The sequence below is a fragment of the Vicugna pacos genome, chromosome 2 (genome assembly GCF_048564905.1).
Source record: "Vicugna pacos chromosome 2, VicPac4, whole genome shotgun sequence".
Taxonomy (NCBI): Eukaryota; Metazoa; Chordata; class Mammalia; order Artiodactyla; family Camelidae; genus Vicugna; species Vicugna pacos.
Window position 1 is genome coordinate 90,619,096 of NC_132988.1, and position 27,820 is coordinate 90,646,915.

The following is a 27,820-nucleotide window of genomic DNA, read 5'->3' on the forward strand; positions in this document are numbered from 1 at the left end:
GAAAAACGGGGAAAAAATGTGGCACATTTCAAAAGAAATTATAAAACCCATTTAAAAAACACTAAAATATATTACTGTGAGACTCTAATATCCTGTTTGGGCAATTCACAATGTACGTGGGAAATACTGGCATGTTTCCTAGTATCTTTTACCACCATAGTCTGGCTCAGGAAGCCCATAAGCAAAGGCAAACAGCTTCACGTAACAGAGCACAATCCATGAATTTCTCCATGAACTGGCTCCAGAAACTTCTCCAATCTCATTCCCCACAGCTCCCTATATACAGTTGTGATAAATCATCTCCAGTGATGGCCATCATCGCTTCGTTCTCTCCCTGTAGACACAGGTCACTCCATCCATCAAGAGATGGAGGCTATCCCTTCATCCTGAATCTGGGCTTGCCTTGGGACTTGTTTTGACAGACAGGAAATGGGGGAAAGGCTATTCTGGAACTTCTGAGCCTAGATCTTAAGTCTAGCATCTTCTGATTCTTCCCTCTTGGAAGACAGATGCCATAGGAATAGTCTGACTACCCTGAGATCATTATGTTGTGAAGTAGCCCAAGATAGCTCCCTGGAGAGGCCACATGGAGGAGCACCAAGGTGCCAGATTTTTAAGTGAAGGGTTCTTGTACTTCCCAGCCCAGCCCAGCCCAGCTGGCATTTCAATGCAGCTAAATGAGTGGCCCCAGCCGATGTCACATGGAACCCAGCTGAGTGCCATCAACCCATGAAACTGTGAGAAATAATAAAGTGTCCTTTTAAATCAGTAAATATGAGGATGACTTACAAGGAATTTGGTAACTGAAACACAGTTTATACTCTAGTTACACTAAATGACTCAGAGATGGTGATCCCTGCAAGTCTGCACCTTCTACTTTTTGTCCCTGCTACTGCCTTTGCCCATTTTATAAAACTTCTGGTCAACTTGTAAGATGCAACTAAGCATTTCCTCTTCTGTGAAGCCTTCCCTGAGTATCCCAGGCAGAACCACTCTTGAAGTCCTCTTAGGTCATCATACACTGACTCAGCACACACTGCTTCTACTGAGCTCTCACCCTGTGAAACACTCACTCATTTCCGCGTCTGCTTTCACACAGACTCTGGGTTTCTTGTGGGCAGAGTTTGTGATGTTATCACTTTTATATTTCCATTGCTTAAAACAATACCTAAAAAGCAATCCTATGAAGCAGATGCCACTGCTCCTCTTTTATACATGTGAAAACCGACATACAGAGTGTTAAATTTAATGTGCTCAAGGTCACCCCACCAGAAAGTTGAGTTGGATGTACAGAGAGATAGATTATGAAAGAACAAAATTCTATGAGCTCAAGAAGTCTTTTCAGTAACTCCATCTTTCATTGATCTTTTTCTCCTCTGATGTCCTCTGGCACTTATAATCTGAAAGGGAAAAAAAACTATGCATTTTCCATATATACTCTTGTCACTGCAAGCTTCTGGCATGCAAACATCACAGCTTATATTGTGACAAAATCCTCCAAAAGGCCCCGCACGGCACAAAACAGGTTCTCGCTCATTTATTAATCGATCACTTCAAAAGTATTAAACTAGTCAATAATGAGAATAAGTTCAAGAAAATGTATCAAGTCTTTTTCTACAGAATAAAAATATCACGGAGCATTCCATTATATTTTCAATCCCAATATTCTGAGAATTTATTATACTATGAATGACAAATGCATTTGAAATATATGTTTTTGAATGTAGGAAAAAAGCGATGCTGAAAGAATATTTATGGTGAATAATCTCCCATTAACTTGAATTCTGCATTACCCAAAGTGAAAGAATAGGCAGAACTTAGCAGTCTTCAAGAAAAAACATAGTTATTTATATTGTGTCCTTTGTCTGAGAAAGGACTGAGCTTTGGTGTCATTCTGCATCAGTGCTCTCAGTCAATGACAGAATGGAATTGATTTATTTCTCATTTTGACTTGTAAAAATCTGAGGATGTGGATCTTACCCTTTTTTCCCAAGGACAGAGTGGAGCCAGGATTCTTAGCAAGCATCCCCACTGCCAAAAGGGCACTTCCTACACTCATGTCCTCCAAACCACCTTCTCATACCCCTGACTCCATGTTTAAACTCTCTTGACTCACTCAAGGGAAAACTAAAAGACTGAAGCTCAAAGGAAGGTCATTTCAAGCTCCAGAGCACAGCACACCCCAAAAACATGTGATATTTGAGGACCCCAATGAGAAGAACAAGGAGAAACTCTCCTGCTCTCTGTGGACTCCAATGCCTTTGGGCTTTTCTATCTAGCAGCCTCAGTGACACTCAGATCAAAAGGAAACCGGATGCAATCAGTATGGAGCTAAGCTGTATGTCAGAGAAGGCTCACAATGTTTTCGTTCAGTACTAACATTTTATAGTTGGTCTGTTATTTCTTCAAGGAAAACCCCATGAGTCCCTAGTGTTTTTTTGCCTTACATTTCATCATCTAGATCTTCCCCAGAATTCAACTGAATCACAACTCATTAGAAGGACTCAAAGATGTTCACAAGTTAGGCATAGCACTAGGTTTTTCTCTCTAGATTTCTAGCTAGGAACATGTGTGGTGTGGAATTAGGGGCACGTTGCCACCACTTCTTATTGAAATCCTGCTCATTTTGCAAAGCGCATCTCGAGTGCCTTCTCCCTCCTAGACGCTCTCTTCATTGCCCTGATGGAAATGCGTCTCTCTTCTCCTCCTTCTAAATAAATGTTGTTTTACCATTAAGTTAGCACTTAACACAACTAGCCTAGCATGATACAGCATGTGTCCATACTCCCCTCCAAGTACACACCCCTTAAATTTTGAACCTAGACGGTATTTAAAATCTTTGGACCCTAAATATTGAGCAATACTATGTACACAGACAGTGCTCATTGTTGAATGACTTCTCCCCTTGTTCCTTCTAGTCCTTTCAGGGCGACAACTTTTAATATAGACTGGAGGCCATGCGAAGAGACACATCCCACTTGGTTGTAGATCACCACTCCCACCCTGTATGGCCTACGTTCCAGAGAAAGTCAAACATTATAAAACTGCTGGGAAAAAAAAAAAAAAACCTTTAGACATTTGTGTCTTTGTTTTCCCAAGCCCCTCAGCTGAACTTTTTGTTTATTCAACTCTTTCAAGGGAAATCATATGGGAATACAATAATGTGCATGGATCTGAGGGTTTAGTTTGGCATTCAGAAGACAGCCTGAATTCCCTCCCGCCTACCCCTCATCGGGTGCCCCCTAAGGCAAGGTCGAAGGACCCTCTAAGGCACCACAGAGAACAACTTGCTAACTGCTTATTCTGATTCAGGCTCCTCAGGCTCAGACAAGCCACGTGAGTCTAAGAGAGGTGCCGAAATTCACAGCAAACACTAAGCACTGGCCCCTGGGGCCACTGAACCTTGTTGATTTCCTGCTTGACTGACCTTGACAACTCTGAGAGGAAGCCCTCAATGAGCCCCTCGCTTCAGTACTTCAGGGCTCATTGCTGGACAGGTGGCTTGCTTCATTGTATTCATTCTATTCATTCTTTGAATCTAATCCAGAGAATAAACACCATCAGGACCAAACATATGGTCAGGCCTTTAGCTTAATTTTTGGTTTTGGAGAGAGAGGCATCTTGGGCTGAGCTCAACCAAACTAGGAGTCCAAGGAGTGATTGAAAACAACACAAACCCACAACACAATGTACCATAATCCCACCTGAGCATAAGGAAGCCTGCCACTTGGCACAGAGTTATTTACTTTGTCAAATCCCTATGTGCGATGTTTGCTCGGTTGTAATCATATATAATATCAAGGTAACAAACTAGATGTTTATAGATAAACAGGTCCTGAGGGCTGGAAACTCTCAGAGAAAATACATGCACTTTCCTTTCATTTTTCCCAGGGAAAATATAAACAAATAGCATAAACGTTTGATTCAGGATTAGGCCCCCCCAGGTAGTAAAATCTTCATTACATTTGTTTTAAGTTTTTGAATAGTCGATTTAAAACAGTTCTTCCTAATTTTTTTCTTTCCCCAAAAGGAAATCTGGATTCGAAATTTTGTTTCTAATCCATATGTTTAAGACATTTAACTTTAATCAAACACTAAAAAAAAAGGTATATCACAAATAATTTCTTCTATTTTCATTTATTCTCTTAAATATTTAATATATTTTCTTATATTGTGAGAGCCCTCTGGTGGTTGAGATGGTACTAAATCTCCATGTGCATAAGAACAGAAATAGAGTTCATTACCAACCAGAGTCTTCTTTACTGAGACACTGATCTCAAGTTCTGTCAGAAATGGATGCTTATTAAAATTTCTATTAATTTTTACCTGCTCATAAAATGGTACATTAACTTATTTTTATATATTTTCTAGAATTAAAAAAAAATCTTGAATGCTTACATTAGGACTTTAAATCCAAATAAGAAAATGCTGATAATGTACAAATACATTTTCTTTTCAGTCAGCTTGAGAAGAGTTAGCAATTGACATCTAAATTGAGATGTAGGTAAAGCGGCCCCTGGAGACCTCTATTAGGTGACATGGTCTGTGTCTTCTTTTAACTTGCGACCAAGTTGCAAATAGACACAACTATTTTGTACTTTTATAGTGTCCCAAGAGCCAAATTTAAGACTCAGGTTTTGACATATGCAAATAATTAAACCATGGACCTACCAGACACCTTATCAGTATCCTGCCACACAGAGAATTACAGCAGGAAAAACAAAGTGGCAAAGTCTTGGGCAAATGTGACAATGGATTTAAATTCGTAAAATGAAAGCTGTAACTGAGCAGGACCCTATGAGGCCTTTCTGAGACAGACCCTCACCATGCCTCTGCCTGCCTCTGGTTTATAGAAAAAACATCCTCAGTTAGGCCTTCCCTGAGTTCCAAAGGGCAAATTTAATCAGTCAGAGAAGTGAGAATATGAAGAAACAAACCATCAAGCTAGACAAAATAATAATAGCTTAGCCTAATACAAAATCAAGGACTTTTAGATCCTCCTCAGTCTATAGATAATATCCTGAGCCATGTCCTTGAGCTGTTTTGCAGATACTGAAACCCCTACTAGGTGGAAGAAGCTAACTGCCTGTTGACCACAAGCCTGTAGACCCCAGAGCAGGTGGAACCAGAAGATTGATGACGTTGACTCCCAAAATACCAGAGTTCCCTCACCACCAGCCAATCAGAAGGATGCCCACAAGCTGACCAGGCACCCTGAGACCTCCCTGAAAGCCACTGGGGAGGTCTTTGAAGAATTAGCTGCCGGTACTCCTTGCTTGGCCTTGCAATAAACACCGCACCTCCCTTCACCACAACCTGGTGTCAATAGATTGGCTTTACTGCACACAGGTGAGTGGACCCAAGTTTGGCTCAGTAACGAATCCAGGGTATATATTAAGGAAAGACTGTATGGGTGAAGCGATCCCTTGGGCCTGTAATTTAGGAATACTTAGTGCCAGCATATCTCAAGAGTTCCCTGTCTTTAATTGACTCTAAATGTGGGCATGAAAGTTGAATTGTGCATAAACAGGTTTCAAGGTACTTATTACTATATGACTTTTCATGTCATTGAATTAACTTCAGCACCCAAAATATGAGATGAAGAAATTGTAATCATGAAGAAATGTAATCCTTCTACATTTCTTCTGTGAGAATAAGTGACAGACAAACACACTGTGATGTGAAAGGCAAAGATTTAGTCCACAGACCAACAACATCACAAGATATTACTGGTGATACTACAGGATTACTAAAGTGGCAAGATGATGGTGTGTGACTCTGGAAATTTGAAGGGGATTCAGAACTTTGATTTAGTCCCACACAGCTGTGCTTGAGTGCCAACTGTTCTACAAACATTTTATGGGTACATGAAGTGCTAAAGCATAACCAAATTTATTAAATCAAAAGTATGCAATCCTCCAACATGAAAATGTCAGCGAACACATGTGACTCAGGCAAAAAGCCAGGATTAGATGATGCTGAAATTCTGCACTTTGATAGATTGCTGGGGTAACTGCCATCAATTTGTTCATGCTGCATTCTATGTGCACACTTTACAACATGGTGTGGGTGGTCCTGCCATCAATGGGTTCTCTCCATCTTGAATCTGGATCTGACCACATCACCTGCTCTGGTCAACAGGACAAAATCAAACAGGAAATGTGCTTGACCATTGGGGTTTGGCTTCTTTCATTGCTAGAAATCCCATTGCCACCATTTAGCATGCCCCAGCTAGTCTGTTAGAGAAGAGGAAATCTGAGAAGCCAATTTCCAGATATGTGACTGAGGTCACCCTAGACCATACATCTCTAACCAAGCCACTAGCAGACCACAAATTCAGCCAAGCCCAGCCAGCACTGCGGTCTACAAAATAATTGTTTAAAGCCACTCACTTTTGGGGTGGTTTGTTGCATAGCAAAAGGTAACTGATACAGCTACTTTCATCAAGAGCCCAAACTCTGACTGTGATTTGTTCCAGTCCATGGCCATATTTCTCTGGAGATGGAAGTTTGAGATATTTGGTAACTTCTTTGCTTCCTGATCTAAGGAATGATACTAGCACCAAAATGAACTGCTTACAGAAAGAGAGGGACAGTCATCAAAAATCATGGGCTACATTTCACCAAAAACTTTCATTGCTTGTGTTCTTGATTATTGCCTAGCAACCAAACACCCATGTAAAAGAGGTCTTGGGACCTACTAAAATGCATAAGAAAAACACAAGAGTGTTAGGAGTTTGAGAAATAAGTCACATGAAAGTTACATGAGACTTTAAATTAGCTTCAGACTCAGTATGATCAATTGTATGGTACAGATGTTTAAAGAAAATCTAGGCTTCATTATTAGAGGAATAGAGATCTTATTCAAGGAGATAATTATCTAGAAGATTGATTCTGGTTTTGGATGCTGCACTTAAAGACCAGAATCTATCCTAAGGAGAATAATTATGATGTGGAAGCTCCTAAAAACATGAGATGAGAGTAAGTGTTAGAAGAACCATGGAGAAAATGTGCCAACATTTTTGTACAAGAAGTTTCACTTATGAGAATGAGAGAACAGTTTTAACTTGTATTACTTTAGGTAGGAGAACTAAAGCTAACGGGTGAAGGAAGTTAGAGGCAGATTTGTTCTCAACATGAGAAAGAACTTTCTAGAATTTACAGGAGTACTACAATAAAATAGGTTGGCTTGAACAGTAACGAAGTTGTTGCCACTGAGTGTGTTCAAAGATTGTTCATCTTTGCCCAGAGATATGGTAGAAAGAACTCGTACACTAAGAGAGAGGAATATTAGACAAGATGACATCTAAGGTTCCTTCCACATCCAAGATTCTGTGCTCTTGTATGAAACTTCTGTGTGCATCTGTCTACCACATTTGTCTTAACAAAAACTAATAATTAAGCAGATCTTCTGCAACCTCATCTTAATAGTTGTCTTACTACTGTCCTAACTTGGTCTTGATATGAAAGGATATGAGAGAGGGGAGTTGCTAATACAATGATGTAAGAAATTTACCTCCTTCACTCTATTTCTACCTTGAGCACACATGTTAAATTTATCAGCTTTGTTCTAGAAATTAAGACCAAATCAGATGTCATCTATTCGCATTTTAATATAATGAAATTCATTCCAAGTTGAATAAAGTTAAAATTAGATTTACCATTAAAAAGAGAGAGGGAGGAAAAATCAAAGTTTCATATTGTAAGGGAAAAATAATCACAGTATAGTGTCTTATACATAAGCCTCATTTCATTTCAAGGGGAAATAAGTATATTGTTAATAAATTTTAAATCTCATAAGTTATAAACTTATTAATATGTTCAAATAGCATTGTTAATTAAAATATTAGGAATTGATCGGTATTAAAATTTTAAATAACACTATTTAAATACTTATGTTTAATATTCATGGTAAAGCATCATGAGTGGTGATGGAATAGCTCTAATAGCACATGTATCAGCTCACATGAAACTGGTGTGTGAAACATGACCTTGATACTTGCTTCATTTTAAAAGTACTGCCACTATGCAGAGTTCAAATACTGTGTAGCATCCGCCCCCAGAGCAGGGAACTTAGACATTAATGTGTGAAGGTGGACTCAGAATAATACTCTGCACCTTTTCTCTTCTCAGGACCTAGTGATCCAAACCTATCTTAATACTGTTTATTCTCTCTATCTCTTTTCACCTATAGACCCTAAATGTAAGCATTCTCTAAAGCTCTTATTTAAAATATATTAGCAAGAATTACTTATTGTGCATCATGTTCCTGGCCTTGTGAGTTTTTATGCTTTATCCCATTTAATTCTTAAAACATCCCATCGTAGGTATTTTATTATCTTCATCTTAGAGAGATGAAATAACTTGACTGACATCCATACCAGTAAGACAAGGAGCTTACTCTTGCATCCAGATGTCTGCTTCCACTCAGCTCTGCTACTTTCAGGAGGAGCTCCCAAAATGTAGAAATTGGGGTTCCATAGGATATGGTGTAAATCTTGCCAAGTGACTAGATATGAGAAACAAACAGAAAGATGATGGAGTCAAAGAAAACTGAGATTTAGATTCTGAGTGACGGGGAATTGTGGGATCATCAATCAAAGCTGGAGAATTGGAATAAGAAACTAAAAATGAAGAATTTTTCTGCTATAATTTTTAATGTTGAAGTAGAATATCTGTAAAAAATTAACATTAACAAAATTATAGCTGTAAATAGACCTGAAGACTGGAAAAAGTGAAAGATAATAATGGATGTGAAAAAGAGGGAACAGGAGACAGCAATGAAACTTCTGTTTGGGGGAAATTAGAAAACATTTTTTAAAGCCATTGGTTATGTGGACCACAATAGAAAACCAACAAGATTCTATTAGGAGGGTTAGATAATGGGCCTAGATGACGTCGATAATACAACTTTGTTGTAGACTTCTTTGATATTATTCTGACATTTTCTCCAGCCCTTGGTGTGCTGGAAAAAGAGAAAAAAAAAAGTGGGAGTTGTACAAGACTGAGAACTGATAAATGCAGAAAGTCAGCAGAGCTTCTCCAGCAAGTGATAACAAACTGGATATTATTATACCCCTGAACACAGTGAGGTAGGGAAACAAGTGAAACCAAAATTGTGACTATAAGTTGAGAGAAATGGAAAGGGGGAATGGATAAACAATGCCAGTGATGACGGAGAGAGTTCAATAGAAGGACAGAGGGGAGGGACTGAAGGACAGAAAGTGGAGGTCAGAGCAGGACATTGCTAAGTGAAAGATCTGGAAAGTGGAGTGTTTTAAAGTGAGGAAGTAATTCCGGATGTGAATGCACTGCTAACGAGTGGAGTTGAAAGCTACTGGAGACAAGGGTTAAGGACCTTTATGGCTCAATTTTTAAAAGTTCAAACTCTAGAGCCAGACATTCTTACGTTTGAATCCTGGCTGTGCCACTTGTGATCTGAAGGTATTTAAAGGGTTTCCTAACTTCTCTAAGTTTCTTAACTTTTCTAACAAACTTTGGGGTGAGAGAGATAAGAGTGGTACTATGTACATTTTTATTTTAAAATTTTACATTTTAAAGTGTGTAAAACGCTTAGCAGAGTTTATCATCCAAGTTAGATTTTACTATCATTGTCATTATTGTTGTTGTTAAAAACTATCCTCAGTTATTCAGGGAAAAAAGGACAAGGAAGCAATCACATGACAAAGTATTTCTTAATTTAAATTCCAAGAACCTGCCTTAAAGTGTAAATTTCAACCAACCCCAACCAACTCCATACTGTCTGAAGTAGAGTGAACAGGTCAGGAGCAACCACTTCATGACTTTGAACAAGGAAACTTGAAGGTTGAACATTTATTGTGTCTATTACCAAGTAAGATCCAAGAGAAAAGGGTAGATTTGAATGCTCAGGGGATCCTTCTCTCACCCACACCTCTGATGAAATTGTTGACGATCAAGGAAATGACCAAAAAGATGACTTCCAAAGAAAAAGGAAGGGAAGATAAAGATCTAAAATTCATCTATTCCACAATTAAATGCCAAAAAATCCAAAAAAGACATGACGGTAATTACTTGTAATGAAGTGGGTTATTTACCAGATAAAATACTCGAAGACAACTAAGAAGTGGGGTTCACTTTAGTAGGCACCATCTCCAAAGTTCTCCTTTTAAAGAAAAGTTAACTGCCTAGGGATAAATTCTCAGAAAGCCCTGATACTGTAAAGAAGATTGTCTATACGTGTACAGTGGAAAGGTCTACAGCTTTCAGCAGATTTGCAAAGAAGCATAAGCCTCCAACATTTAAAAACCACGTCTCACAAGTTTATGGTAACCATTTTCAGGAGGTTTAAAACAGAATAGTTTCAAGACCTAACAACGCAGTTTAGATTTACGCTGATGGTTTATGACAATAGTTGTTATTTCATATAACACATTCTCATAAAGAAACACCAAATTTACCGGCTAGACTTCCCACCATCTCTGCAACCCTCATTAACAGAGTGAATACTAGGGAGCTGTCTGATTCAAGGAAACAGTGTAAAACACACACAGCTTAAAGGAGCTTATTCTAGTCAACTTCTCATAAAGAGTCTTGTTTAGTGTGGCAGACACTAAGTTCTTACCCAATATCCATGATCACTCTTTTCTTCTAAGAAAGATTTGCTTTTTTTTCTTTTTAACACATCATTGTGTTCCTCTGGAAGATCACAATTCCCAGCCTACTTTGCAAAAAAGGTGAACAATAAAATACAAAGTTGGGTGAGATTTCTGGGAGAACTGTTTAAAAGGCACCCCTTTAGCTAGGATGAACTTCTCTTTTTTCCTTTTCTTTCTCAGTCCTGCCCTGCCGGGAATGCAGGCATGGTGTCAAGACTTTCAACAACCGTCTTGAATCATTAGGAGATCTTAAAGATAAAAGACGTGTGCTAAGAACTATAAAATGGAAAGTGGCCCTGGGTGACATCATGGAACTTTATACCCTCCCAGGAGCAGCTTCCTATACATTTTCTATGTGAGAAAAAAACAATTTTTAAGGCTTCAGGGTTTTTTGTTGTTTGTTTAAGGACATTTTTGTGGAAAGGAATCATTTTTATTCAGAAAGAAATGTAATTCATAAATACCATGGGCATTCAGCCCGCAAATTTCACTTTACTTTGTTATATTACCTAAAAGTGGACTAACTGATGGTTCATTTTGATAAATTGTGATGATTTTAATGGATTGTTTGCATGATATTGAACATTAGGCAATGAAGAACTATGATCTTTGAGAGGCAGGAAGTAAATGAGGTGAGTTCTACGGTTTCCCAGGTTACTATCATGATAGCTTTTCCAAACTATATACAGGAAAGGGGAATTTAAGCAGAGCCTGGTAGGTTCCCTGAGTTGAGGCAATAGACCTGAGAGCCCAGAAAGCTAAGGTGGCTAGAGTTCATAGGACAGAGGTCCAGGGCGTAAAGAGCTTCACAGAGAACTCTGGAGCTGGGCAGTGGGACCAGCCTGTATTCAGTAGACTAACAATCAGTACACACATGTGAGGAAACTACTCAAGGCCAGGAAAAGAACCACCTGAAAAGATTAAAAGGGACAGTGTCTGGGGATAGGCCTGGGAATAGTGCCTGTTCCCACCAGCCAGACTGGAAAACCTTAAAATTCATGGGGCATTGGGTAAAGTTATCAAAAGATCATGTCCCCACAATTGGGAATAATTAGCTTTGAACACTATTCCAGCCCTACCTAGAAAATCTTAATAACAAACCCCAAATAGCCAACTATTCCAAGTAACTTAACTACATCCCAGCAAAAAGCTAAAGAATATTTATAGGAATACAAAAATATCCCAACAAGGAATATTTTTATCCAACCAGGTATGTGGAATCCAATCAAAAATTACCAGGCAGGCAGAGAAGCAGAAACAGGATTCATAACGTGTAGAAAAACCAATCAACTGAAAACAACCCAGAACTGACTCAGATAATGGAACTGTCAGACAAGGAGAGTAAAAGTTAGTATATCATCAAAAAGCTAGAAGAAATATTGAATATGTTTACATAGAGACACAGAAAATACGTTTTTTAAAAGAAATTAAATGTCTAAAGACAAAAATTACAATGTCTGAGATAAAAAATAGACTGGATGGGATTAACAGAAGATTAGACCTTATATAAGAAAAGATTAGGGATCCAGGAGACATAGCAATAGAGACTATCCAAAAAGAAACGATGTGAGCAATGCAGCTACTTCAAGCAGGCTGAAATGCATGTAATTAAAGCCTCTGAAAAGAAGAGAAAAAAGGGAAAATACAAATAATGCTTTTTAAAAGGCTGAAAGTTTTTCAAATTTGATAAAAACTATTATCCAAGAATCTCAATGAACCCCAAACAAAAGAAACATGAAGAAAAGTACACCAAGACATATCATAATTGAGTTTCTCAAATCTGGTGATAAAAAGAAAATCTTAAAAGCAGTTGAGATTAGGGGTGGCAGAGAAGACATGTTATATACAGAGAAACAAAGATAAAGATGATGATACTTTTTTTATTACAAGTAATGCTAGTGAGAAAATAGAGGGGCAATATCTCTAAAGTTCTGAAAGAAAAAAAAAACCTTTTAACTTAGCATTCTATACCCAGCAAAAATATCTCTTAAAAATAAACATGAAACAGAAACGTTTCAGATATTAAATGGTGAAAGAATTCATCCACAGCAGACCCACACTACAAAACTGCTTCACATAAAAGAAAAATGTCAAAATGGATATAATGCTCTACATCAAGGATTAAAGAGAACCAGAAATTAAAATTGCAGCAGACAGAGTAGTTCCAGACTCACTTGATGTGGTCATCACTATCCTGATACCAAAACCAAAGGCATTAGAAGAATAGAAAACTATATCGACAAAAACATCAATGTTTGCCAGGAGACTGAGGCTGGAGGAAGGGACTGACTGCTGAAAGGCACGAGGAATATTTGGGGGCTTATGAAAATGCTCTATGTCTTGAATGTACTGGCAGATTCACGTGTGTACATGCCTTTCAAAACTCATCAAATTACAGAACGTAAATGTGTACACTTCATTATATGTAATTTATACCTCAATAAAGCTGAATAAAACAGAATGAAATAAATGAAAACAGCATATCTGGCAGATCCTATGGTTTGTCTCATTCAGTAATCAATCCAATCTCTTTCTAGAATGTCTTCCTGTGCTATAGAATGTATAGCAATGTATAGAGGCTAGAAACTGAAAAAGCACATTTCCCATTTTCCCTCACTGCTTTCACATGTGACTTATTTAGTAACCACAAGCAGATACATTTACTCAAAGACTTTAGCTAGGAATAGAATTTTGCAGAAAGAAAGTCAGAAAACAAATCATCGATTTTGCTGGCGTGGACCACGGCAAAGACAGCAAGTTACTGGAGCTGACCATATCCAGACTGCGGCAGAGGCTTCCTGGATGGTCCATTTCTGCAGAGAAGTTTTGCGAGTAGCCCCTAGAAACATGCCCAGAGTCTATATTTCTAGTGTGTAAACTAGCTATGCTCAATAATAATTCCTTCGTTCTTAAATTGAATAAAACAGTACTTTAAATAGATATAGAATTACCAAGCAGTCTCAACTCAAAGCAGCTAGTTTAAGAGACCCCACTACATCAACAGCCTTTCCATTCCTCTCTCTGTTCCCAGAATCCCCACTTAGATTCATTCTAAATGTTTTACAGTTCAGGTCCAGTGTGGATTTTGTGGGTTCCAACCATAGTTTTATGACTTGTCCAGAATCAAGACACTATTTCTAACTCATTTCCTACTGGAATTTCTAAGATAATTTGTGTCCAAACTGTTGGAACACAATCTTTCTGTGTAAAGAAGGTTTTCTGATGCCAAAAGAGCAGGACACTTGACCCAAGCAAGTTCCAAGCTGAACTTGCTCCTACCCCCTCCCCGGCTCCCCCACTGAGCATCCCAGGGCAGTGTATATTTGTTTTCTAAAGTAATTTCTTTCCCTTGACTATTTCATCGCTTCCATCTTCAGTTCTGAGTTTGACCGGGGAAGAGAATTATCAGGCAAAAAGAGCTCAGTATCCTTGTCAATCCTTTCATTCTTGCCCATGGAGCCCTGTTACTTTCTGTTCAATAACTAAATTCCTTTCTCACCACCCACCCTGGGCCTGATAGCAGTGATGGCAGTAAAACAAGGGAGCTGCGAAATGTTCTCAGCCTCTCCCCATCCCATCTCACTGTCTCCCACACTCTGCCTCCATATGCCTCTGTGTATGTCTCTGTCTACTTTGTTCTCTGGCCCGTTCTGTTTCTCTCTCTCCATCCTTAAAGACAGCTGTATTTGTGCAGATGATTCACACATCTTGATTTTTTTCACTCATTTAAATTTAAACTCAATCAAACGGTTTCAAGTGACTGTTTAAAACAGTACAGATGTTAAGGAAACTACCAGCATCAGCTTCTCTACCTCCCTAAAAGTTATGCTTCACCACGTGCCAAAACCCAGCAGAGGGCATCCTTCCATTTCAGATGCATGAATCCTGCAGGGAAAAAGCTCTTCAATCCCAGCAATGTATTTGTTCTCGAGTGCTTGCCTCTATTTTGAATTTAGAAGAAAAATCTCCTTTTCTAAGAATAAAAAAGAAAAAACCTCTGTCTCTGGACTCTCCAGATTTGTGGCATTAGCTTCAAATTTCAGATGCAACAAGGTAGCACCTGTGTGATTCTTCTGCCTCTATGCTACTGTGTGTGTAAATAAAGTACTCACAGAGAAAAAGCAACTGTGAAAGAACCCTAGCTCCTTTGTCTGTTGCATGCTCCCTCTACCCCTGAAACTAGACGACAAATAGCAGGAAAGGTACTGCAGCCTGCTAGACTGAGAATTAGGAAGATGAGCGTGGTCAAAGGCGATGTAGACAGAGGGGTCAAACTTACCCTTGTACAAGTAAGCAGTCGCCTGCTAAGTTTAATTGTGCAGTTTCACAGAACCTAGAATTCCACAGCGAGAAATGCTCAGCAGAGTTTTTCCCGAGTTAAAATACAAATACCCACCACCCTCACTGGTGATTTTCTCCCTGGTGTGGATGAGTTTATCAGATTGTTTCCTGATGGAAGAAGGTCTTAGGGAGAGAAGGAAGGATTATGGAGACAATACAGCAACATTCTTACATCCATTCAATGTATGTTTTTAACCACTTTGTGCCAAACCCTGTTCTAGGTGCCAAGAACAGACCGGCAAACAAACTAGCAAAGATGGCTTTCCTTGAGGTGGTGTGCCAAAGCACAAGGATTTGGGAAGTCGGACAAACCTGGCCTTGCCCAGCTATGTGACTTGGAGCCAAGGAATTCATGCTCTTTTTCAAATCAGGGACAGTAATTGTTACTATTTATTAAAAGCATACTTTGTTCCAGGCAAGGGAACTGATCACTTCTATATATTTTATATATATCATAAAATCCTCACAATTAGCTTGAAGAAAGTTCCATTACCGTTCTCATTTTACAAATGAGGAAACCAGACGCAGAGTGATTTATAAATTGCCCAGAATCAGGAGAAGTATCAGAGCAGGAATTTAAAACACGCTGCCCAACTCCAAGGCTGTCTTGCCTCTTATACAATGTGCCAGCGTTGACTTCTAGGGCTAGCCTGTGGACTAGATGAGATGACACGTGTAAACTGAGAGTGCATTATAGTATTTTTTTAATTTGTTTATTTCTTTGTCATTGCTATCACTGCCATTGTTGTGGTTTCTGGGACGTCTGGGTATGTGTTGAAATATCAGAGGCTCAATACTCCAATCAAAATTTTTCTAGTTCAGAATTTGTTTGTGTCCAGCTCTGGTTACCAGAAAGAAAACTGCATAACGTCAGAGCTATTAAATCATGGCTTCTCTGCATGAGTCTTCCCATAAGACGACAGGCTGCCTCTAACAGCTATGGCCCTAGACAGGATGTCAGAACGCAAGTTCCCTTTAACAAACATGGGCATTTCCTGCTCTGGATTTTTCTAACCTCCCCTGAAAGCTGAAGACCAGATGCAAAACACAACCGAGACCCAAGTGTCCATCTGAGGCTGACAGCTGCTTTTTGTTCTCTGATAGGCGATCTCATTGTCAGTCCCGCCCCTGAGCCACGGTGTCCCTAGGCTCTTTGTTTGCACTCTTTCCAAAGTGCACGTTCCAGGGCCCCTTCTTGGCTTCTTACTGATTAAACACGTGGATAGGTCAGTGGGGGTTAATAACGCTAACACAGTGTTTTTCGAAGAGAAATGAAGCAGTCGTGCTTTGTTGCTGCTCTGGGAGCTCTCTGCTCACTGTGAGCCTGAATTTGTGCCTCACATTTCCAAATTCCCCGAATCAAGACTAATTTTAAACAGTAAGCAGATAAAATTCTGGCTCCAGGCCCCACTTTTATTGATTTCACATCAGGACTGTCATCTTAGTTTCATTAAGTAAGAAAGTGAGTGTTCAATAATAGGGTATAAGAGAATTCACAAAGACATATCTCTTATACTCCATTTTTCTCGCCTGCTGTAAAAAAAAATAGTTTTTATCACACATGTCAAGCTTCACAATGCAAAACTCAAGTCGACTAAACATTTTAAAAATATATTCCTGTTCAGAAAGACAATTTCACACTGATTTTATCTCACCATGCTTCTGCAGGGCTGAATACTGTAGTGACTTGGGGTAGAAATAAATGTTTCAAACCCTTCGGATTGAACTCCAAAAAATAGCAAGTGTGCCAGTAGTCATGATGCACGTTGCCCGTCATAGGCTTGTAGATTTCTATCAACACTGGTTGGGTTCAATTGAAAAGATTTTCCTTAGCGGAATACTCACCCCAAGATAATGGCCATCGATGAACACAACAGGGAGGGAGGGAGCTTCGGAAACCCGCCGGCACCGTTCGTCTAACTCTTTTCCATAGTCACCGTTCAGAGCTATGTTTTTCTCTTCAAATTTTACTCGATGGTTTTGGAAGATCTTTCTAACCAGTTCACATCTTTCGAAGGTTGTCCGGACCACACGAAGGCAAGTGGTATAAATCACTACGCGGTCAAATTCTAGTTCAGTTGATGGTTGCTGAAGGAAAACGTTGTAGTGTAAATATTTTGGCATTTGCTCTCTTATATCTTACCATTTTAAGACAATTAATGTTTCAGCAAATGTCCAACACATTAAAGGCATGCAATAAAAGTTGAATAAGCACCATATTTGTCAATTCTAAGACACATCTTTATAATTTGGAACATCTGCAATTGAGATGAGGATGACAATCAACATAATTTAAATGACATCATTTAATTGACAGTATTTTTTCTGTTCTCAGTGGCATATCATATAATGGCATATCTTAAAATTGATGATGCCATGTGGTGGAAAATAGAATGGTTGAATTCGTTTTCTCATGTTTTGTAGACATCACTCAATTACAATATCTGCCTCTAATACCCAAAGTAAAACATGTGACAGAACAGTCAAGGTTAGCATTTAACCATCTGAAAATTCTCCTTATCAATTTACCGATTTTCTAGTTTTTGAGCTACAATTTCCTGGGAATAACAAGACCTATATCATAGGATTGTTCTGAGGTTTAAGTAGCACAATGTGTGTGCATGAGCTCTGTTGAGTGACAGGGCTCCAACGTGCAATGAGAAGGCTCTGCCACGACGAATAGAAGACTAAGTGGCTCAGAGGAAGCATGCAGAAACCAGCACCAAGCTGGGCAGTGAGAGGGTCAAAGCCAGGTGTGAAAGGGAAACAAGGCAACAGAGGCAAGCAACTCTCAAAACCAGACTGAAGATGCCTAAGGAGAAAATCTTATTTTTTTTTCTACATTGTTTCCTGCTACATCAGAAATCAGGGACTGCCTTCCTGGGAAGCCGTGCCCAGCACTGCTAGGGCCATGTGAGCTGGGTCCTGCCATCATCCTTCTCCTCCTTACCCCATTCTTACTTGAAGGAGACTGAGCAGAACACACACAACTCTATACCATGAGATCAAGGGATATGTGAGTCTCCACAGGGCTACAGTTGTTGAAACACAACCACACAACTTGGAAACCCCTGTGAGGTCCAAACTTTGATTGAAAACCACTCCAGACATCTAAATACTAGAACCTGAAGGTAGGATACTAAGCTCCACCACACTGTATTCAAAGAAACGGGATCACTCTGCCGATGCAAACATAGATGGTCCTAGAAAGGTATGAAGTGATGAAAACAGCGATGCAATGGTCTCCACTTCACCAAGAGAGAGGATTTTTTTTTCCTGATGATAAAATTCATTAAAGATGTAAGAATCATTTCTTTCCTCAATAGAGTTTAGAGGTTAAGTTGAAAGCCTGGAGGCCTGGAGGGGCCAAGCAGGAGTCATAAATGCTGGAGCAGGTCAGGAGTAAGAGATATTCATGAGAGGCAGGGAGAGGGTCATTTGAAAGGGAAAAACCTAACTTAGCTTTAGGCAAGCTTCAGGCTTGCAGGTGTGTCATTCAGTGTTGTCGGATATGATTATTATAAACATAAACTTGAAATCTGGATTTTTATAGGAAATTTTCTGCTTTCTAAATCATGGCACCTGACAAAAAATGTATTGAGACCCCTGGACCAATATATCTGAAGGCTGAATTTGGCTTACAAACTGCTATTTTATTAATATTGGGGAGGGGAGAGTCACAGGGAGGTACTCCATATAAACCTGGACTCTGCCACTGGCCATCTGTGTCTTTAGGAAGCTAATAAACCATTAAGCCTCAGTTTTCACATCTGTAAAATGTGGTAATAGGAGTAGCTACCTAATAGGTTAGGAAGCTAATAAACCATTAAGCCTCAGTTTTCACATCTGTAAAATGTGGTAATAGGAGTAGCTACCTAATAGGTTTGCTAAGTAAGTGAGAATACGTAAACAACAAGTGTAGGGCTTGAAATACAGTATTGTGCTGAGTTATACAGCACTCCACATTGGGAAACTTTTAAGATTAAAAACACAAGCAAAAATAAGCCAATGGAAACGATTAGTGTAATTAATGACAAGAAAAGGGGGTTATTACTTTGCTTTAGACTAAGAAGCATTGTTCTTCGAAGCCTCAGGCTCCTCTTCATGTTCACGATTATGAACAAGTCAGGAATCAAGGAACTCACTGTGCCTGCTGCAGCTGTTGGAAGAGCACCGAAGTTTTCTTTTTCCTGATGATATTATTTGAGTAATTATGCATTATTTCTCTGGCTGCAAAGGCTGCTATAACTGCATTTGTTTCTGCCAAAATGTGCCACTTTTTAAAATAATACACTTACTTTTGAAATATTTGATAAGAAATACACTTTCTGCATCAGAAAAAGTGGGAAAGTTTAAGATTGGATCATTCTGTTGCCACACTAACCAACTCACATAGGATTCTTTCTGGTCATATAACAAATACTTGGTACCATTTTTCTGTCTGTCTCTAAGAGAAACACATTTGAAAAATAGTAAGAAGATGAACTCTTATCAGGTGGCCAAGTTAAATGCTGTCTAATGCAAAGAGTAACGAAAGTATCCCTCTACCAACTGTTGAGGATGAGCTTTGCCTGGAATCAATGGATCCCCAAGAGTATTGGATATCAGAATAAACGAGGGCACTTTAAAAAACCCCCAAAGCCCAGGCCAAGCACATACCAATTAAGTCAGAATCACCAGAGTGAGACCTCAGAATTGAGATTTTTTTTTTTTGAAAGCTCCTATGGCAATTCTAATGTGCAACCAAGTTCTAGAGCTAGTTAATACCAGTTGAAAATGCAGAATCATGAGCTTCACCCCAGATCTACTGAATCAGAATCTGCACTTTAATAAGATATCTGGGTAATTTGGATGCACTTTATATTTTGGGGAGCCTTGGTAAACTCACATAGGCAGCCTGATTTAACAGAGCAACCAGGTTTACATCCTCTTAAAATAACTGCTAGTCATTTATACAGTCATTAGAATAATTTACTTGCCAAACATAGTGCCAGGCACTAGATATAATGGTGAGCAAACAATGTAATGCCCTAACAACATGGAACTCATCGTCTAAAGTAATGAAAAACTAAGATGTTACATAAACAAATACAGAATTACAGACCATTAAGTGCTGCAAAGGAAATGCACAAGTTGTTAGGAGAGGCTATTGTACAAAGTGTTTTCTGGTATTTGAGCTCTGATTGAAAGGGTAAGAAGGAGTTACAGAAATTAACTAGACAGAGAAAATGGGGAAAGATATTATGGTAAGCACAATGGTCTTGAGATGGAGGAAGATGGCATGTTTGAGACCCTGAAAGAAGGTCTTTGGCTGAAACACAAGAAGGAGAATTACAGTAATACTAAATGATTCTGGACAGGTATGCAGGATCAATATCATGTTAGATTTTATAGCCACTTTAAAGATCTAAGGGCTTTAATGTAAGAGCAATGGGAAATTCCTGAAGGTTTTTAAAGAAGATAAGAAGGGTTTACATATTTTAAAAATAAAGCAGGGTCAATGCAGATAGTCTCCCAGGATGTGCACAGCACAAACCTAGGGAGTATCATTATTCATATAGTGCAAAGGAATGATGCCCTCAGGGTTGTGTAGTCCCCATGTGAGCAATTTGGCTCAGTCTCATTCCCAACTCCCTTGGTCTGGGAAACGAGATTGAATACGGAATTCAAGGTAGGAAATATGGTTATCTAGTAGAATAGGCTACTAAGTAAAATTTTCTAGAAATGATCTTATTGAACAATTTTTGGTATGATTTGGAAGTAAATCTTTCTAGAGTTAGAAGTAGGTTGAATGATTTCTCAAGGTTGTTTCCAGTTTTATAATACGAATTTTAAATGATATTGTCTTTGGGGGAAAAAAAAAAAACCTCTTCTACATTTGCCTCATTTTTTTTTCCCTCAACAGATTTGTCAAAGCATCTGGACAGAAATCTAAAAATAGCCTCTCGGTGATGAGCTGTCCCTCTTCTCCTTTCCTGAGGGTTACCATGGGAATAGCGGAATGAAGGATGGAGGCATCTGAGACAGCAATGAGAAGCCACTGGGATTTGCAGCCTGCTTGTTCTGAGAGATCCAACCTAGATGTTAGTAAAAGTGAGCCATTTCTTCCTTACCATTGATGAAAAAAGATGAATCTTTGGTTTGCCCCCAATCCCCACAACAACCTGCGGCAAACACAGATGTGTTGACAAGGGATGGAAATCGCTGTGAACGAGACTAAGGGGTTGCTATGCAGCCAGTGTATGTCCGCAACCTGCACCTTGTCCAGCGAGAGCCACTGTGAAGCAGTAAGTACTGTAGTCACCTAGTCATCCTGGGACAATGCTGAAGCCCTCACATCCACGGGAACTGACAGTGGAATTGAGGCCAAAAAGAGGGTCAGCTTAGTGCAAACCCAGCAGCCCTGGCTGGAGCAGAGCCAGTCGGTTATTTCCTCTCCACCCTTTGCCTGTCCAGTCTAGCACTGGTTTGAGAAGGTCTCCTGAAATCAGGGACTCCAGACAATCCTAGGAACTCAGGGTCTTAAACAAAACCAAAAAATAAAATAAAAAGTAATATTTTAAAATGTCAATATAAATAAATAACAAAGAAATAAAGGCAGATATAATGTTAATAATTTTACATTCACTTAATCCTCCCAATAACTTTCATGCTGTTAGTGTCTTTACTTATAGATCAAGAAACTTAAGGCTCAGAGGGAACAAGTGTCCTAGACAAAGTGACAAAGTGACAAAGTTAAGATTACAGCAAAGTTAGAAATCATGCCATTTGCAGCAACATGGATGGACCTGGAGATCGTCATTCTAAGTGAAATAAGGCAGAAAGGGAAAAAGCAATACTACATGATATTTCTTATATGTGGAATCTAAAAAAAAAAGACACAAATGAACTTGCTTACAAAAAAGAAACAGACCCACAGACACAGAGAACAGACTTATGGCTACCAGGGGGTAAAAGGGGTGGGCAGGGATAAACTGAGAAATTGAGATTTGCACCTTTTGGGGAGTGATGGGAATGTTAGGTATCGTGATTGTGGCGGTAGTTTCATAGGTATGTACATTATAAAAATTCATCAAATTGTACATCTGAAATAATTGTAGTTTACTGTACAGAAAATTATACCACAACAAAGTTGTTTAAAAAAAAGAAAACGAAAAAGAAAATCGGAGCCCAGATGCACAATGTCCCAAGTCCGTGTGTCTCCACTGAGCCGGCTGAACCCCTGAACCACACACTGCTGTTTTGCTGTCCCAGCCCACGATGAAGCTGTTGCCAAAATGCAGACTGCTACAGACCTAAGTCAATGCCCGTGAGGTACTGTGGGTGACTTAAAGAGGTTTGCCTCTTTACTGAATTACGACCCCACATTTAACAGTAAGTAACGTCATAGGAGGGGCCTTTTCAGCCTTGGTTTTTTTTCAGTCTAAAAAGATTCCTTTGAAATGGACAAAGGGTAGAGATCTTTTTGCCTCTGTCTGAATGCAAAGAAGTGAGGTGATTAGCTCAGAGCCACTGCAGCATGTCAGAAGGCAAACTGGGACCAGACCCAGATTTCTTGATTATCAGGCATTGGGCCAATCCACTGGCTCCAGGAATCACCATTTTAAATAGAAGACGCCATGCCCCTGGCAGGAATTTTATCTCTCTCTCTCCCTCTCCATGTTACTCTGTAAACCCGTCTAGCTATATGCAGATGCCGGGATGCCTCTTAACATTAAATTTAAATAAATAAATAATCTCACACACACACACACACACACACACACACACACCACTCGCCTTGCTTTCAAATCACCTTTTGAATTTTCATTCTTGCACTTTTAACTACTCTGATTTGAAAACCGACTTCATTCGCACCAGGCTCATCTCCTGGCTTATTTCCGGGATATGTTTCCATTCTAACCTTATGCCCTATTCAGTTCTGAGGGTCAGTGGCAATTTCTGTGTCATACCCTCTCCCCACAATTTGACCACGAAATACCAAGGGGAACTTTTCCGTGTCCCTCTGTAAGACATAGGTTATAAAAATAGTTATTATAACTATTTGTTGCATGAATCCTACAAATATACACATATACATGCAGTTCTAGGACTGCAAGAGTGTGCAATTTTCACTTATCATAAGAGGTAAGGATTATTTTCCAAATTTTACAGCCAAGGAAACTAAAGCTTGAAGATAAACTGAAGGATCCAAATACCTCAGGGGAAAAAGGAGCAGAACCAGAATTTTAACCTGGTTCTGCCTCTTAGGTCCTTGCTCATGCCTTAGGAAGATACTACATGACCCTCTTAAATACTGTCACTCAATAACCGGTACCATTCTAGAACTGATGGTGAATTGTACCATGGGAGGACTGTCAGACGGACTGTCCTAGAAATTCCCATTGCTCATCCTTCCCCTTCATTCTAATATCTCTGGTCCAATGTCACCCCCTCGGACAGATCTTCCCTCATCATCCCATGTAAAACAGATGCTTACCCTCTGACCCAGCTCTTTCCTTTAGTGCACCCAGTACTGCTGGACATTCTATTGCATGTGTTCATTGGTTTACTGTCTATCCCCACAAATAAAATATCACCCCGGTGAAGCAGGAATTACTTTTATTTGCTAAACTAAGAGCCCAGAATATGACCTGGTACTTAGTAGATGCTCAGTAAATACTTTCTGACCCCTTCTCTGTACATTTAATGAAAACTTGTTTGAATCTGCCTCTTAGTAACTGAATAATCTTGGAATGCATAACTAATCTCTTTAAGTTAGTTTTCTTATCCATAAAATAGACATCAATGGCTACTTCATGGGAATTTGTGAGGATTAAACTATTTAATGAATGGAAGCTCCTTTAACATGAAGCCCGATGCATAATAAACACTCAACCAATGGTATTTCTTTATTATTAATATCATTATTCAAAAACATTTTGGATATACACTAGGGTCAGCACTGTCACCACCATTATTATAACCAACAAGTCCAAATTCACATATGTCTTCAACTTCGTAAGTTTGAGTGGTAAAGTTTAACATCATAATTACATGATGATCAAACAATAAATTTCTTTAATGAGTTAAATTATTACTTAACATTTGTTTGGATGTGCCATCAGTTCGGAGAGTGAAAACAATAAAGTAGAGCATGCATATAAGATGTCATTAAAATCCTAAGTTCAGGTGCCCCCTTGGTGGCATGGAAGAAACACATGAGCAGAGTGTCTGCATGCAAAGATTTCTGCAGTGTGTGTTCTGTTTTCACAAGCTCCAAGATCACCTACATAAATGGATTTCATTTTATTTCATTCATTGTATTTCATTTCCTTCAATTTTTTAGGAATTATCTATCTGTACAAATCAATTACAGTTAGCTTAGACATTAATTGAAAAGTCAATGAATCTAATGAACCCTTCAAACCAAGGAAATATATTTTTCCAGAAAGTTTAACTGAAACAATACTGATTTTACGACACATCAGAGTTCATGGAAATGAAGGTGACCCCCTCAGTAAGGAGCTTAGAAAGGGGTCATAGTTCTGTCAATTCAGCATTAATTAAACACAGGAAGGTTTCATTTGAAAAATCTAGAGTTTTGTTTTCTCTTTAAAAACCAGAAAATTTGACAACCCTGGTTTTGTTGGATTCCTCTCCAAAACCACACCAAAAGCTTGACAGCAACTCCCGCCTTTAGATGGTAAAGTCTCTCGTTGCCACATTTAATACCATTCCCTTATATCTAGGCAATTTCTTTCAATTAATATTGTGTGCACTGCCCCTTTAAATCTGAGTTTGTAACGTCACATCTAGTCCATATGCACACTTTATATGGGAGGAAATTGGGACTCACAGCTTAATAATTTGAATCAAACTTTTGTTCTAGGAAGCAGCATGGTACAGTGGAAAGAAAATCCATCTGGAGCTATTGCTTTGGCACTAAGGAGCTGCATGAACTTCCTGGGACTACACTTTCTCTTCTTTAACATGGGTGTAGCTGTAGTCTAGCACATAAGGGAGTTGTAGGATCATACGTAAAATGCACCTGAAGACATTGTAAATTATGCACACCAGCTATCCTCATCGCCTTAAATCACACAGCTCGGAAAGCAGGGACTAGAATCGCATGGAAATCACCTTCCTAGCAAACAAAAGCCTCCCTCTTCTGATAGGAATACTTTGGTTTCTACAGAAATTGTCACAAACATCATTTATCAGCATTTGCAATTCTGCTCGTCTCTACAGATAAAACCGATATTAAAATGAGTGCCAAAATCATCATTTCGGGAGCATCCAATCCCAAAGTGATGTGCACACCACAGTGATAAGCCAAACAGCAAATGAATCAGAAACATCCTACAAGTGAAAATATATTTTCCCTCTCATCCTATGAAAGATTCAAGTTGCAAAACCAGAAGAAACTGAACTAAAATATTGAACAATGGCATCAGAATAATAAGTGACTAGTCCTGCCTTGACCATTTCATAACACCTTGCATCTTTTTATTTTATAAAAAGCCAGGTGCTTTCTTAAAGGGAAAGGGGCCCTTTCCTTTCCACTCTCCTAAATCATAAATAAAAATCCAACAATAAAAGATTAAAATTTTCCTGGATTTTCTACATCAAAGAAAATGCCTGACTAATCAGCTAAATGTCCTCAATCCTTTTCAGTGGGTTAGGGTGTGATAAGAATCTACTTTAAAGGTTGAAATACCTGCATCTCATCTGAGCTTGCCACTTTTATAAATTCCAGTGTTATGAAGAGAAGTGATGTCAATCTCTGTGGAACTCCCAGGATAGATTAAGAATCAGTTTCAAGCCAGTGAAAACTCAGAGGTTGAGACAACTAGACCCAGCCTCAGGCAGATCCCCCATTCCTGCCTCCTCCTCAGGCTTCCAGGGTTAACTCATCTGTCCCTCTGACTATTCTCAGTGTCATGATCCCAACCTCACCTGAGTGTGCTCTTCTCCAGATTCTAAACACTGTATTCAGAGGAAGAAGCTGCCAGAGAGCATTTATGGGAAGCTTGGGAGTTGGCACCAGAAGCTGTTATATGTTTTATGAGCACTATGTCCTTTAAATCTATAAGGAAAGTAAGCACTATCATGGTCTTCACTTTTCAGAGGAGGATAACAGAGAAGTGTGTGACAAGCCTAAAGTCAGAGAAGCAGCACGTGATGGAGCCAGTATCCGATCTGAGTAAACCATAGAACTCAAGTCTTTAATCATAGACTCAAATCTTTAATCATAGAACCCAAATCTTTAACTGTATAACTCAAATCTTTATATGACATTATTGATCATGTCCTGACTCTTGAGTCTCTCAATCCTCCATCTCATTTGGTAGAGAAATAAGTTACAAGGACAGATACAGGATTTATGAATCCTGAAGTTTCATAAATACATAGGTATTTGATATAAACACTGTATCAGTTTTCTAGGGCTGCTGCACCAAATTACCACAAACGTAGTGACTTAAACCAACAGAAATGAATGACCTTGCGATTCTGGAGGCAGAAATCAAGGTGTTGTCAGGGCCACACTCCCTTCAAAGGCTCTAGGGGAGAATCCATTACCTTTTCTTTCCCACTTCTAGAAGTCACCTGAATTCTTTGGATGTCCATCCCTTCCTTCATCTTCAAAGTGCAGTTGACCCTTGAACAACACAGGTTTGAACTGCACAGGTCCACTTACACACAGATTTTTTTGCAATAGTAAACACTACAGTACTACACCATCTGATCTGAGGTTGGTTGAATCCGTAGATGCCAAATTGCAGGTACAAAAGAACCATGGATCAGGAGGGCAGACTATAAATTATACAGAGTTTTCCACTGTGCAGAGGGTCACTGCCTCTACGTCCCGTGTTGTTTAAGGGTCAGCTGTATACTCTAACATCCTCTATTTCCATGGTCACAACTCCTCTCTGACTCTGATCTTCGTGCTTCCTTCTTATATAAGGACTCTTGTGATTACGCTGGCCCCATCCAATAACCCAGGATAACCTTTCCACCTCAAGATCCCTATCTAATTATGTCTGCAAAGTCCCTTCTGTTGTAAGGTAACATATCCACAAGTTCCAGGAATTCAGACAAGGAGAGCTTAGAAGTGGGGGAGACTTCATTATTGAGTCTACAATAGATAGATAGATGGATGGATAGATAGATAGATAGATAGATAGATAGATAGATAGATAGATAGATAGATAGATTTTAAGGTCATGGGTCATAGGTATAAGAGTAAAAGGACTTCAAGTTACACAATCTTCAAACAGACAGGAAACTTGGGGATCACCCAGCTCAACCTGAACAAATGTATGCCACTGTCAAGACCTCTGGTAATTGAACTAAATCTCCCTCATTGTGCTTATTGGCTTCCTTTATAAACACAAAATGAGGATAATTCTAGTAAGGCTGGCATGAAACATATTCTTCTTTCAAGACCTTGATACAATTACTTGTGAGAAAGACTCTCCCCCAAGTTGCTAATGAAGAAATGGAAAGAGTATAGAAAGAAGCAAGTGCCCTAAAGAGTGATTTGCCTGATCTTTACCAACCTAGTGCCTCATCTCCCTTTCCCACTGTTTCCTACCTCTTACCTTGCAATTTGCTTTGTCTCTCATTGTCAAACAAGCTTAGAAATTGCCCTGAATACCAGATATTAAGCATGGCCGAATGAGGGAGGTGCTTTGTGTTATACGAAAAGAAAAACACAAATGAAAATGTTTGAAACGTCTACAGAAAGCCAGAGGTTGAATTTGTCTGTGTGCTCCACAAAGGAATCTGGCTAGCTTTTCAGCTCAACTTCAAAGCCAACAAACAAATAACCATAAGATTTCAAAAGCAAGAAAATGTGGC

At 39.1% G+C, this 27,820-nt stretch overlaps 1 protein-coding gene across 3 annotated transcripts in view; it reads right to left on the bottom strand.

Annotated features, from left to right (window-relative positions):
• GRXCR1 (glutaredoxin and cysteine rich domain containing 1) overlaps window positions 1–27,820 on the bottom strand; it is a 298,219-nt gene that overhangs the window by 37,197 nt on the left and 233,202 nt on the right. For 2 of the 3 annotated variants that reach the window (XR_012061905.1, XR_012061910.1), the window contains one exon: window positions 16,937–17,065. Coding sequence is in view for 1 of the 3 variants with exons in the window: in XM_072944647.1 (XP_072800748.1) it covers window positions 16,823–17,065 (243 nt within the window). In the remaining 2 variants the exon portion in view is untranslated. Of the gene's footprint in view, window positions 1–16,822; window positions 17,066–27,820 lie in introns of those variants that run through there. The other variant, XM_072944647.1, reaches the window with a different exon arrangement.